General features: G+C 38.2%; 1 protein-coding gene across 1 annotated transcript in view; it reads left to right on the forward strand.

Annotated features, from left to right (window-relative positions):
* The window catches only part of LOC143886880 (myosin-1-like), a 28,602-nt gene that overhangs the window by 6,379 nt on the left and 8,930 nt on the right, over positions 1–13,293 (forward strand). The window contains exons 2-17 of the mRNA XM_077391050.1: positions 1,335–1,439; positions 1,571–1,714; positions 1,816–1,966; positions 2,087–2,114; positions 3,556–3,721; positions 4,106–4,169; positions 4,315–4,328; positions 4,419–4,503; positions 4,989–5,092; positions 5,217–5,355; positions 9,579–9,697; positions 9,785–9,937; positions 10,013–10,102; positions 11,778–11,855; positions 12,753–12,911; positions 13,004–13,207. Of these exons, the coding sequence (XP_077247165.1) occupies positions 1,335–1,439; positions 1,571–1,714; positions 1,816–1,966; positions 2,087–2,114; positions 3,556–3,721; positions 4,106–4,169; positions 4,315–4,328; positions 4,419–4,503; positions 4,989–5,092; positions 5,217–5,355; positions 9,579–9,697; positions 9,785–9,937; positions 10,013–10,102; positions 11,778–11,855; positions 12,753–12,911; positions 13,004–13,207 (1,803 nt within the window). The remainder of the gene's footprint in view (positions 1–1,334; positions 1,440–1,570; positions 1,715–1,815; positions 1,967–2,086; positions 2,115–3,555; positions 3,722–4,105; positions 4,170–4,314; positions 4,329–4,418; positions 4,504–4,988; positions 5,093–5,216; positions 5,356–9,578; positions 9,698–9,784; positions 9,938–10,012; positions 10,103–11,777; positions 11,856–12,752; positions 12,912–13,003; positions 13,208–13,293) is intronic.

A 13,293-nucleotide genomic window follows, 5' to 3' on the forward strand; every position in this document is an offset into this window, starting at 1 on the left:
AATTATTTCAGGAAGTCAAAGCTAGTAATTGATACATCCCCATGGCATCACTCTTGAAGTCGTGATGAGTGTTGATCATAGTGGGATTGTGGCATTAAACTAAGGAAGCAGGATTCTTTCCTGGGAGCGGGGAACCTCGATTCCCCGGTTCTCGAATCTGAAACAGGATTCTTCTCGAATCCCCAAAAACTGGAAATTTCGGTTTGGATTCGCCGGAAACCCGATTCCCACTTTTGGGAATCGCGGTTTATGATTCCCCGGAAACGCGATTCCCACTTTTGGGAACCGCGGTTTAATGTTATGTGAAACATGATTTTCCGGAGATTCCCCGGAGATTCCCAACTCCCCAACGATTCCCGGCGACTCCCCGACGACTTCATGATTCCCGATTCTGACCATTCCGGGAACCTTCGATTCCCCTTTCGATTCTTGCTCTGGCAACCCGGCATTAAACACTACTGAAAACATAAAACTTGAGCCCAATTCAACGTACTTGGAATTTTAGGAGGAATTTCCAGTAACAGAACATGGCCTGTGCGCTTTCTCCTTCATCTCCCAAATTCTCTCCAAGACACTTGATGATTCAAGAAGACTTCTTTATGTATTTAGATACCGGGCGTACCCTGTACGTGACAACCACATTGCTTCACCATCACCCTCTTTCTCCTCCTCAGAAACTGCCACACTTCAATCACCAAGGTCACACGCATGATGCCCTTGTTTTCAAAACCTTAAAGCAACCTAATCCTATGAGGGTGAATATGGTAGGGAAAGTATGGTGGGCTGGGGGTTTGAGGAGGTAATAGTGGGGCGGTGGAGAGATGTGGTTGCTGATGGAGAGAAGAAGATTAGGATATTTTTTTCACTTTCCAAAAGTTGAAGAAAAAGACAACGGCATGAGCTTGCTATATCACAAAAGGGGAGTGCGGATATCAGCTCCCTTGACAAATGAAAAGTTTAAAAGCCTACTTCCTTTTTTAAATTACAAATGACTTAGTTTATTAGTAATTCATATGCAGTGGACATGGCATGTTGTCCAACTAAATTAACGTGTTATTCACTTGAAACATCATTCTATTTACAATCAGCACTTCACCATTGGGAAAGAGTTCATATACGTCAACTAATCCTATGGGATCTATATTACTGACCATCTCCAATCAGTTTCTTCCATGGGAGTTATATCAATTTGTTTGTAAAGACTGGCACATTGATGTATATAAGATGCTTTCCTAATATGCTCAGATAATGGTTGATAATGTTGGTATATCAACTTGGTGTTTATTAATTGCATGACCTACATGCCTACATGTTGAAGTTTATTGTTGTTTCAGAAGAAGCTTCAAGCTTGGTGCCAACTTCCAAATGGCAACTGGGTGTTGGGGAAGTTACTCTCAACAACAGGGGAAGAATCTGTCATTTCGCTTCTTGAAGGGAAAGTAAGTTGTTTTTTTTTTTTTTTTTTGAATGGCAAAGGGAAAATAAGTTTCATTGTCAGAAATTCTGCGGGAAGATATTTCAAGTTGCATCTCTGTTTTTTTCTTACAGATTAACCTCTATGTCATTTCAGGTGTTAAAGGTGAAGACAGAAAGTTTATTGCCTGCAAATCCAGATATCCTTGATGGTGTAGATGATCTCATGCAGCTTAGTTATTTACATGAACCATCTGTACTGTACAACCTTCAGTATAGATACTCTCAAGATACAATATATGTGAGTGTTATTCTCTGTGTGGTATATTTCCCCTCTTACACGTTTCCAAAGGTTTAATGTTTCTTTAATGTTCTTGTGGGTGTTGTCTGTTTGCATTGTAGACTAAAGCAGGGCCAGTTTTGGTTGCCATCAACCCCTTTAAGGAAGTCCCTTTATATGGAAATGATTATATTGAATCTTATAGGCATAAAACTATGGAGAGTCCACATGTGTATGCAATAGCAGATACAGCCATCCGTGAAATGATACGAGGTGATGTAACCATAGCTTGAGATTTTTAACTGCTGCACCACGGGAAACCGCCTACTTTTTTCTTGTTTAAAGTATGCTTTGCGGTCACCACTAACTCCAGTTTTGGGCATATTTTTGCAGATGAAGTCAACCAGTCTATCATTATAAGGTTGGTGAAACTCATTTCGTTAAGTTCTGATAATGGCAGGACATTATCTGATTAAATATTGTTAATTCTACTGTTCAATTTATTCCTATTTTATTTATCTCATCTCCCTGTTTCTCACCGAGAAGCAGTTTTCTTGCAATATACCTGATGACGTTATCCTTTTACAGTTGTGAGTGTTTTCTAGCTTAACATTAAAACAAGCAGCTTTTATGGCACTGGAGTGTTAACCTGGCATACACAGAGATGTATGTGTTGCTTGTATTTTCAAGCCACTTCAAAATTTTTGATTATGCGTCCTTAACCCTGCTTTGAATTAAGCTCAGGCGTATTTTGTACCCATTATTCTTCATGCTGTCTAGCCATTGTTTAGTTCTCTTTTTCTTTGGGTCTCATTTCTTTTGGATTCTTCAAAGTCTTGAATGGGGAGAAGTGTTCACACTAGGCCTTCACTTATTAATCAGTCTCACCTTTCTCCACTTTTTTTCATGCACATGCACCATTACGACCCTGACTTCTTTTTTTTTTTTTTGGAATGGTGCTCATTTTCTTTTGTGGTCGTTAAAACTATGATGGGCTACTTCGACATCTTTTTATTTCATCTCTTCTCAACCTTTTTAAGGGGGAGTATTTTGGAGCATTGGACAATATTCGCAATGTGGTCAACCCTTATTTACACAATGGAGATTGAATTGTTGAAGACTATGAATTCTCTTATTTTGAATGTTAGGGGAATGCTATTTATGTTAAATTTCATGTCATTATCTTTGTTTATGAGTATAATCCACTGTAAATGTGATGAAATCCTCGACTTTTCTCTTTCATCTTTTTATTATCTAAGCTATTTATCTCATTTTATTCCCTTTTATTGTAATTTATTCATGCTTAACGAAATTATGTTAAATTGTTACTTACGTGGTCTTAATAAAAAGTTCCCAGGCTTTTTGGCAAGAGGTATACCTCATTGGCAAAAAAACAAGTTTATTTTGCATGAAATGGATACATACTATGATGAAGAATTGTTCGTTGTACTTTCTGTGAATGTTTTCTGTTGTTCCCATACTCCAGCATATACACAAATGATAGTTTCCATATTATGCTAAATGATGGCTATGGTCAGTTCCCAATAGAAAAGATTAACATATGGCATGGACATAACTGGAGTATAGTCTGCTATGTAATATAGGAACTGGTTGTTGTGAATGAGATTAAGATACTTCGGTATTTTGTTCCCATCCTCCAGCATATACACAAATGATTGTTTGCAGAGACTCAAAAATTGCTGCATATGATCAAAACATAGATTTCGTAACAATTATTAAAACAAATATTTTTGAGCCTTTTACTAATATTTCTATATGTTACTAATATAGAAATATTAGTGATTGAGCGGTTTACTAATATATTTCTATATGTTACTTATCGACTTTTGATATTTTTCCAGTGGTGAAAGTGGGGCAGGAAAAACTGAAACAGCAAAGATTGCAATGCAATATTTGGCGGCTCTTGGAGGGGGTAGTGGAATAGAATATGAAATTTTGAAGACAAATCCAATATTGGAAGCCTTTGGCAATGCAAAAACATCAAGAAATGACAATTCCAGTCGTTTTGTAAGCCGCCACTTCCTTTTATGACTTTCCCTGAAGCTCGCTTAATACCAATCACAAATATGGTCTCGCAAATTTTTTGATATGGGTATTTCTTTGGAGGTTTTAAAATTTCGGAAAAAAAGTCAGAAATAAATAATGTCTTGAAATTATTGCGATGTTGTCATGCTAAAAATAGAAATGAAAATATTGCAATATTTTTGAAAATTTAGGGACAATTTTGGGGTTTTATCGTACTGAGATGTCTACCCTAAAAGGGTAAATGTGACAGACATTCGTTAAAACTTCTTTGATTATAGAGTTCAGGGCTACTTTGTTTGAAAAGCTTTGATTTTCCCAGTTTCCATATCTTGTTAGTTACGTTTTTCCATTCCTTGGAACTTGCAGGGCAAGCTGATTGAAATTCATTTCAGTGTAACTGGAAAAATTTCTGGTGCCAAGATTCAAACTTGTAAGATCACTGTACCTTTGAATGATATCCTTGAGAGAATCCATCCAGAGATCTTTAACAATAACATTTTCTTTTCCGTGAAACTGACTTTATTGCCTTTATTTGTGTCTTGTTTCTACCAACTTGCTTCTTCAATTTCGGGCAGTTTTACTTGAGAAGGTATTTCAATTTCCTTTCAGGTCTCGGTTTGTGTTGTTGATTCAAGTTTCCTGTACCTTTTTTGAATTAACATGTCAATTTTATGAGCAGTCAAGAGTAGTTCAGTGTGCTGAGGGTGAACGATCGTATCATATATTTTATCAGCTATGTGCTGGAGCTTCGCCTGCTCTTAGAGGTTTGATATTCCTTTTCATTCCTTAGTCTCTCATTTTGTGAATTGGCAGTGACTCTCTAAGCACTGATTTGAAAAAATTTATTATAAATTGTTAAGCTGCCAGAGCTCTATGATTATCAAATTCAGGAAATATTTCTGTTTGGTGAATTTTTTCATGAATTTTGACATGTGTTATCCTTTAAAACTGCATAATGTGTGGACTGGTGGCGATGAATGTTGTTTATGAATAGTATCTTCATTGTTTTAGTGACAAATGCTACCGTTGTTGAGCATGCAAACATAAAATCTTTAAAATTGCTCTTTTATTTCCTTCCCAATCATCTCAACCACTATTCTACATTTCCACTACACAAGTAAAATGATGTGGCATATTTTAGTGTTCTGCTTTCCGTGCCCTTGCTCTTTTTTACTCTCATTCCTTGTATATTGATGATAATGTCACTTCTTTTCTTCCATTTTAACTATTCTGTTGTTTTGAAACTCAGAGAAATTGAATTTGAAGAAACTGGACGAGTATAAATATTTGAAGCAGAGCAGTTGCGTCTCTATTTCTGGGGTGGATGATGCCGAAAGGTTTCGTACTGTGATGGTACATATCTAATGGCCTGTTATTTCTTATGGGTTAAATTTCCAACAAAATCATTTGTGTTTTGCTATCGTTTTTTGTAAGCTAAAATGTTGGCTCCCTAATTCACCTTAGAGCTATTTTCCAGGAAGCTTTGGATATCGTTCATATCAGCAAACAAGATCAAGATAATGTCTTTGCAATGCTTGCTGCAGTTTTGTGGTTGGGTAACATCTCCTTTACCGTGATTGATAATGAGAACCATGTTGAAGTTGTTGAAGATGAAGGTAAAAAAATCCTCTTGTAATTTTTTCTAGCAAATTTAATGCCAGAAGATATTCTAAATGTCTTTGCCATAATTTGTTTTTCAAAGCTTTTATAAATTCTTCTATTTGATTCGCTTCCAGTAAATCCTTTTTTGTTGGAAACATCTACTTTAAAATAAACTCGTAAAACCATTTTATTTATTTTGAATGGCAACGAAGTATTAATAAAAATGAGCGCAGTGACTGGGCCCGAGGTGGTCAGAAACAAGCCAATCTATAGAGAAAGGAAATGTACATCCGAGAAAAATCAAGAAGGAAAAAAGTTAAGACTCACCAGGCCAGCCAATCAGCGTTGCTATTTGCTGAGCGCCCCATATGCAAGATTTTAAGTTTCGGGTTCGGTTGCAACAGAATGGAAATGTTTCAGTTTCGGTTAGTAATTACTGTGGAAATCCTGTAAAATCAAGGACACTATTGAAACATTATGCAAATGATAGAATTTAAAGATGAAGCTTTAGGAAATTCTAGAATAAGCACACATACACACTTAGGTTTCATTACAGAAGTAAGACAATCATCCATAATGGTTTAAAAACATCTAACACCTACTGACATGCACTACCACACAACTCAACTCAACTCAACTCAACTAATCCTATATCCCAAACTAGGTGGGGTCGGCTAATGAATCCTTCAGAAAATTTTCATGAAGAAGGTGAAAGGATCTACCCGGCTCAAATTGACTAAGTCTAATCCTGACACCACGTGGGTTCGTCTACATGGATCATTTTCTTTCATTCTATCCTATCTAAGGTCATGTTCTCTTTTATGTTCCTAGCCCTCAAGTCTTTCCTCACTGTTCCTAGCCCTCAAGTCTTTCCTCACTGTTTCTACCCAAGTTGTTTTCAGTCTGTCCCTACCCCTTTTTACTCCAACTTGGCACCATGGTTTTAAATTTCGACCGAGGAATGAAACGAAATGGTACCGAAACCGAAATTCCCGAAATTTACCAAATTTAAATTTTGGTAATTTCGTCGAAATTTAGAATAAAATAATACTTTTTTATTCCGTTAATTTTGTCCTAAAAAAACGGGACTTTGTGCGGCAATACCAAATTTCGCCCGAAATTTCTGGATTTCGGATGAAATTTCAGTTTCGGATTAGTCTGAAATTTTAGCCAAAACCGAAATTTAGAATATATCAAATTTCACATGTAATTCATATAAATATTTATACATACTACATGCACCACAGTTCGCATGGAATTCATATAAATATAATGATGTAACATATGTTGATAACATGTTCTTTGTTATGTTCCTAGCCCTCAAGTCTTTCCTCACTGTTTCTACCCAAGTTGTTTTCGGTCTGCCCCTACCCCTTTTTACTCCATCAACTTGGCACGATTCACTTCTTCTCACTGGAGCATCCAAAGGCCTATGTTGGATATGAACATACCACCGCACATGTCTGATAATTTAGAACATACCAAATTGCACATGTAATTCATATATAGATTTATACATAATACATACACCACAGTTCGCATGGAATTCATTATTACACTTACGATTTTGGTTTATGCATTCCGGTCGTTTTGGTTTCGGTGGGGATGGAAATGGAAACATTTCAGTCGTTTCTTGTCGGTTTCGGTGGAAATTTAAAATCATGCACGTATGTTGGAATTTCACAGGGTGCCCCTCTATTCGCTCAAAAATCTCTTTGATCTCATTGGCGAACCTCTACTGGCACATTGGTTACAATTAGAAGGTCAAATCATCTTTCTCAACCAAATGAATCCTAGACTTTAGAGCCTGTACTTCCGCGTTGTTTGCATCCCTCTCAAATAACGGGCTAGAGAAGGCCCGCTTAGTAGGACTACCCACCTCATAAATTAGAATCCCCATTCTTGCCGACCCTGGATCCCCAAGGCTAGAACCGCCAAAATTCAGCTTCACAAACCTAGGCGGGGGAGGCGTCATACCCCTGAATTCAGTGCCCACACCTGCCCGTCGAAAAGCCCCACAATATGCTCTAAAAAGATCCACTGGGCATCGAACAAATTAAAGTACGGAGGACCATATCCCTCTGCCACCACGTGTCGACAATTGTCAAGGCTATTATCAGGGCCCATATCCATGCCAGTCACTTCTTCATCCTTGACCCCCAGACTCCTGCCCTCCATAGACTTTTTTTTATGGTTAAGCTGGGGTTTAACGGACCCCTACCGATATATTAGATATAGAACAGATGATACAGTAAGAATGAAAACCATCCCTAACTCAGAACAAGCGAGAAGGGGAACCAAGGCTCTTCAAATATGAGCATCAAGCACTAAGCCTAAGAGAACAAAATGATCAATACTTCTGAATTACATAATCAACTAATTTTGAAGGGGTGTGATGGGCTCTTTGTGAGCGCTTTGGCCAGATTTTCTTGGGAACTTCCTGCCAATTTGATTCTCCAAGTTCTGGGGTCTCCTTTTCACCGTTATCCTCATGTTCAACTTGAATCAGGTGGACTTGATTGAGTTCTTCCGCCCAGGATACATTCTTTTTTGGGGAGACTCTGGGGATGAGGAAATCTCTTCAGGGTCGGAGTAGTCCTCTGATCCAGTATCTTCTTCACTCTCTTCGTCTGTCCGTCTGTCCACCCGATCATCATTGACAGAGGTGGTGGGAGTGGGGGAATGTCCTGTGAGACTTTGGAATGTGTTGAACACTGGGTCTTCTGATTGGCTTTGAGGAGATTCACTAGTGTCCTCCACCTCCTCCAGTATGGAGTATGGGTTATACAGTTTGGGCCCAGAAACTGGTTCACTACTTTGAAAGGGGGTGGTCAAAGATTGAGCTTCTTCATTTTCTTTCATAATCGGCTCTCCCCCTTTGGCTCGCCATTCCTGTTTTATTTTTTTTGGTTGAATGTTGACATTTTTGGGGCAGGTTGCGTTTGTGTGACCAAAGTCCTTACATTGGAGGCAAGCAGACGGACGCCCTCCAAAGACTTTGTAACAGCAGCGTAGACAAGCTCCGAGGCCTCCACCTGACCTTGGCACAGAGACCCACACACTGCCTCCTCATGGGCCTCACCGAACCTCAGTCCCTGAAACTCGCAGTTCCTTCAACCACTGCAGCAACCCATAACATCATTCCTTAAATATCAATGTCATCCAGGCAAAGGGAAAGGGGGTAGAACTCTGAGACCATCTCGCAAAGTGTAACCTCATCCCTGCTGAAACCTTGATAATAGGATCTATCGAGGGAACTATTTTTCTGTAATCTTCCACTATTCCCATAGAAAGTATCTACCGACAACGCATGCGTAAGTTTCACCACCCCCTTGCAGAAACCTTGGTAATATGATCTATCAAGGGAAACAACCTCTCCTATTCTTCCACTAATCCTATAGAAGTATCCACTGACCATGCGTGCATAGGAACCCCATGAACCTCCCCCCAGACTATTTCCGTCACCACCCTGTTAAACATGTTCCACCGCTTTAGATTAGAGAACATGCATTCCTGCCTTCTGAGCAGCATGGAAGAACACTCTTCAGCCTCCAACACCTCCAGGGCCGAGACACGAACTTCAGCGAGGCTCACACCAACAACCTTTTTGTGAACATGCATCCCTGCTACAGTGTTCGAGCATGGATCTCTAATACAAACTTCCCTATCTACCTTGCTCCAATATTCTCTGCAACTCCGACATGTCACACGTCTTAAAGCTGCAGGAGCATTTGCTACATTCCCAACCTCCTAGCCGTCTTCGGCTCTCCTCTGCCACCTTCTCGAACTTCTTCTAGTTGCTGTCTTCCTCCTGCGGACGACTTCCCAATCTTCCTCCACCACGTCAACCTGGGCACCTTGGTGTCCATGCCTACTAAGAAGCCAACGGTCCTCTCTGTATCTGGACCCAGCCCATCTCGTGACGTCCCTCCTGGTATTTCTTTCTGGTCGCATTCTCTCTAGTCTTGCTCATTCTCATAAAACCATTTTTTTTTCCAACATATGTGATATCTGTGGTTGAAATTAGGTTCATTGTTTTCTCTCTCTTTTATGTTTGTAATGTTATTGCTGACTTATTATAATCAACTACTCTACATGTGTTTGCTTTTGCATAATTTTTTTGTTTGAGACATCATTTATTTGGTTAGCTTCAGATATATTAAACATTTATTGAATATATATGTTGTTGTAGTCACTTGCTTCTTTAACTTTCTATGATTTGTGTTTTTCTTTTCAGCTGCAAATAATGTTGCAAAATTGATTGGATGTAATGTTGGAGGGCTAAAGTTGGCTTTGTCAACTCGCAAAATGAGAGTTGGAAATGATAATATTGTTCAAAAGCTTACACTATCCCAGGTTACAAGTTTTCTTATAATTGGCATTTGTATTGGAGTTTTCTTGCATGGGAAATGTAAATTTCTCTAACTAGCTTGCATTTTATAGGCCATTGATACAAGAGATGCGTTGGCGAAATCACTCTATGCTAGCTTATTTGAGTGGCTAGTCGAGCAGATCAACAAGTCACTGGAAGTAGGCAAGCGACGTACAGGCAGATCCATCAGCATTCTTGATATCTATGGCTTTGAATCTTTTGATGTATGGGTCTGATACTTTATGCTTGTGCCATCCCTTGTTTTTCGAGTAAATATTCATGCTAAATAACTTTTGCAGAAGAATAGTTTCGAACAGTTTTGCATAAATTATGCAAATGAGAGGCTCCAACAACATTTTAACCGTCATCTATTCAAGTTGGAACAAGAGGTAATTATTTTGATTATTCTGGCTTCTTCATTTTGCCCATCTAAAGAAATGACAGGATCTGTAATTACACATTAAAGGATTCCTGAAATTAATCTCTATCAGAAAGTTTTGTCCAAAAATTTGATAAGTAGATACTATCTTTTCTTCTTAGTAGTTTGTAGGGTTTACTAGTGATTCCTTTTATCTGGTAATGTTCTTGCTAAATCTAAATTACTTGTGGGTGTATGCATGATATATAAAGTGAATGTAAGCTAGGGTTAGGCAGGACCTCAAAGAAAGAAAATAAGGGGTGCAACAAAAGGGATTATCAGGAGGTCACCTATCCTAGTACTAATATAAAAAACAAGAAACTCCCACCTGAAGTAGTCCATAAAGGTTTTCTTTTCTTGTTCTCTTGAACAATGACAAGAAACTATATTAAAAGAAAGAGGAAATACAAGACATGAAACAGAGAAATGTAAGTAGAAATTACCATAATGACAAGAAGATAAAACAAATTCAAAAGTGGTAATCCTCTCTATGAAACACCGTCCATAGTGATGGAACCTACCACCTCATTGGGACCAACAGAATCTGAAATCTCTCCATGTAAATCTAATATTTCCCTATTGACATCCTCTAGCATCGTGTTCTTGATTCCCTGAACCACGTCCATGGAATAAATGTTGACATTCAAGCAACTTTTGAAGAAGTGGTGCCCTACACCCACAATGGTCAGTCTGCCTTGAAGATGCGGTTGCTGGCAAAAAGGATTATTAACTTTTGCTTCATGCAGATCTTTCACTTTGATTGGACCTGAGAAAACCAAGAAAAATTGACATTAGCATTTTGAAATATGGCACCAACGTCTACAAGACCTAGATTGCCACAAGGGCTTCCATTTAGGTTGTGTTATGGCACCTTGAGGAGTCCACTAGCCAGTAGCCACTATCTCGTCCAAGGATGGTCTACTAAAAGATTAAATTTTCAATTTCTAAGAAAATTGGTCAGGAATATGCTTTGGAACTCCTTCTTGAAAGTGAGAAATAGATGATTTTTATCTTGACATCTCAAATTAGTTGTCCAAGACAGTCTATGATCCTCGAATATTCTTTTGTTCCTTTCAATCCACAATCCCCAAATCATAAGTGGATACTCTCCACATCATCCTTTTTTTCAAGGGGCCTTTTGATGGTAAAATTGGTCAGTCACTAGTGCGGGAAAAACTTGTGAGATTCCAATACACCTTTGCCCCCCTTCTTTTTGAGAAAGAGGAGGCCGAATATGATAGGGGAGGAGGGGAGGGTAGGGAAGTAGTTTCATAATAAATTTTGTTCTCATCATTTACTTTGCATACTAGTTGTAATACTGCCTAATTTGTGGGTCGTGCTTTTCACCATCCTCATTCTTGTAGTGCCTCATTTCTAAATAGACCAAAATCATTTTAATGGTGCTGAAGCTGCAACATCTTGCTTTAGGCTAAACCGCTAAACATGATATCAAGTTGCAGACTTGTTGATTGTGGGTGTAGAATGCTGATGTCTTCTTTATTGCCTTTTATCATTGTTCTTTGGAAGGGTTGTGCTAGCCTCTTTATCCGGATTAAATCGCTGTATTATTTTATAATTCATACTTGCATGGACATTTTCTTTGCTCAAAATTTGTCATGGCATCATAATATTATTTTTGCTTTCAGGAATACATCCAAGATGGCATAGACTGGACGAAAGTTGACTTTGAAGACAACCAGGACTGCCTAAATCTTTTTGAGAAAGTATGTATCTCTTTAATTCTTCACTGTATTATTGGTTTTCGATTATATATTTTTGCTTTTTTGTGGCCTTAAACACTTCCGAAGGGGGAGCATATATGCTTCTTGGCTTCAAATAATGAGCCCTACAACTGGAGGACACTAATTGCTCTTGGTCTGTGAGATGCCAGCTTTGTTACTTGGAAACGTATATGTGTGACACCATTAGACACGTACACAAAATGTTAGAAGAGCTACAGGGTGATTTCAGGATGTCCAATATGCACACGCATTTGGACAAGCATCAAAATATAAAAAAGGGAGAATGTTTTAATTTATAAATCCTTAAAAACAGAAAAAAAGAGTGACATATTCGTCCCCTTTCTTTCCTGGGCCAGCCCCCTCTAGTTTATTTATGACTAACCTTTTGCACTACAAGCGGATGGCCCAAGGAAAAAAAGGGGCGAATCTATCATTTCCTGAAAAAATATTGAAGAACTAATCAAATTATGAATTTTTTTAAGAACTTAAAGCCATGTCCAGATTTGTTGGCACTCATATCCATTTCAATTTGTATCCCCTTGACTAAGATATGTAAATGTGTCATTCTCTTGTTATGTTATAAGCCAGAGTATTCATAAGAGTGGACTTGCATACACTTATGTCTCAATTTTGCCCTGCAATCGAGATGTTGGAAGTTGGAGCATGTTGATGTTTTGATAGATATCAAGTATTCTATGATTTTTTTGTTCTTACCATTCTTGTTCCTTTATTACACCTTTACATTTGGAACTTTGTTATAATTGTCTTTTGTAAATGATAGCATTGCCAGTTATATTCTTTCTACAAAACAAATTAGTTGTTTTTTTTATATAATTTAGAATTCACTGTGTTGATCTTTTCTCATTATCTTTCATGCAGAAACCATTAGGGCTATTGTCTCTGTTGGACGAGGAGTCTACTTTTCCAAATGGTACTGATTTGACGTTTGCCAACAAGCTTAAGCAGCACCTGGATTCTAATTCTTGCTTCAGAGGAGAAAGAGGCAGAGCTTTCAATGTCTGCCATTATGCAGGGGAGGTTGTTAATTAAAACCCTTAATGGGCCTCTTATTGCCATGGTGTTGCGACTGACTGCCTGTGGTTTGATGATTTACTTTCTTTTTTACTCAGGTAACATATGACACAAGCGGGTTCTTGGAGAAGAATAGAGATCTATTACATGTAGATTCTATTCATCTACTTTCATCTTGCAAATGCCCACTTCCTCAGATATTTGCATCCAATATTCTAACTCAATCTGAGAAGCCAGTGGGTAATGTATATAGATCCAGTGCTGTGGATTCCCAAAAGCTAAGCGTTGCAACAAAATTTAAGGTACATACACTTCATAATTCAAAGTGTTACTTTTATATGGAAAAATGTTTGCTTGAACTATTCAGTAGCATTCACCTTGAGGAAGA

The sequence above is a fragment of the Tasmannia lanceolata genome, unplaced genomic scaffold (genome assembly GCF_043159265.1).
Source record: "Tasmannia lanceolata isolate RefF3 unplaced genomic scaffold, GAP_Taslan_0.1 ptg000011l, whole genome shotgun sequence".
Lineage (NCBI taxonomy): Eukaryota > Viridiplantae > Streptophyta > Magnoliopsida > Canellales > Winteraceae > Tasmannia > Tasmannia lanceolata.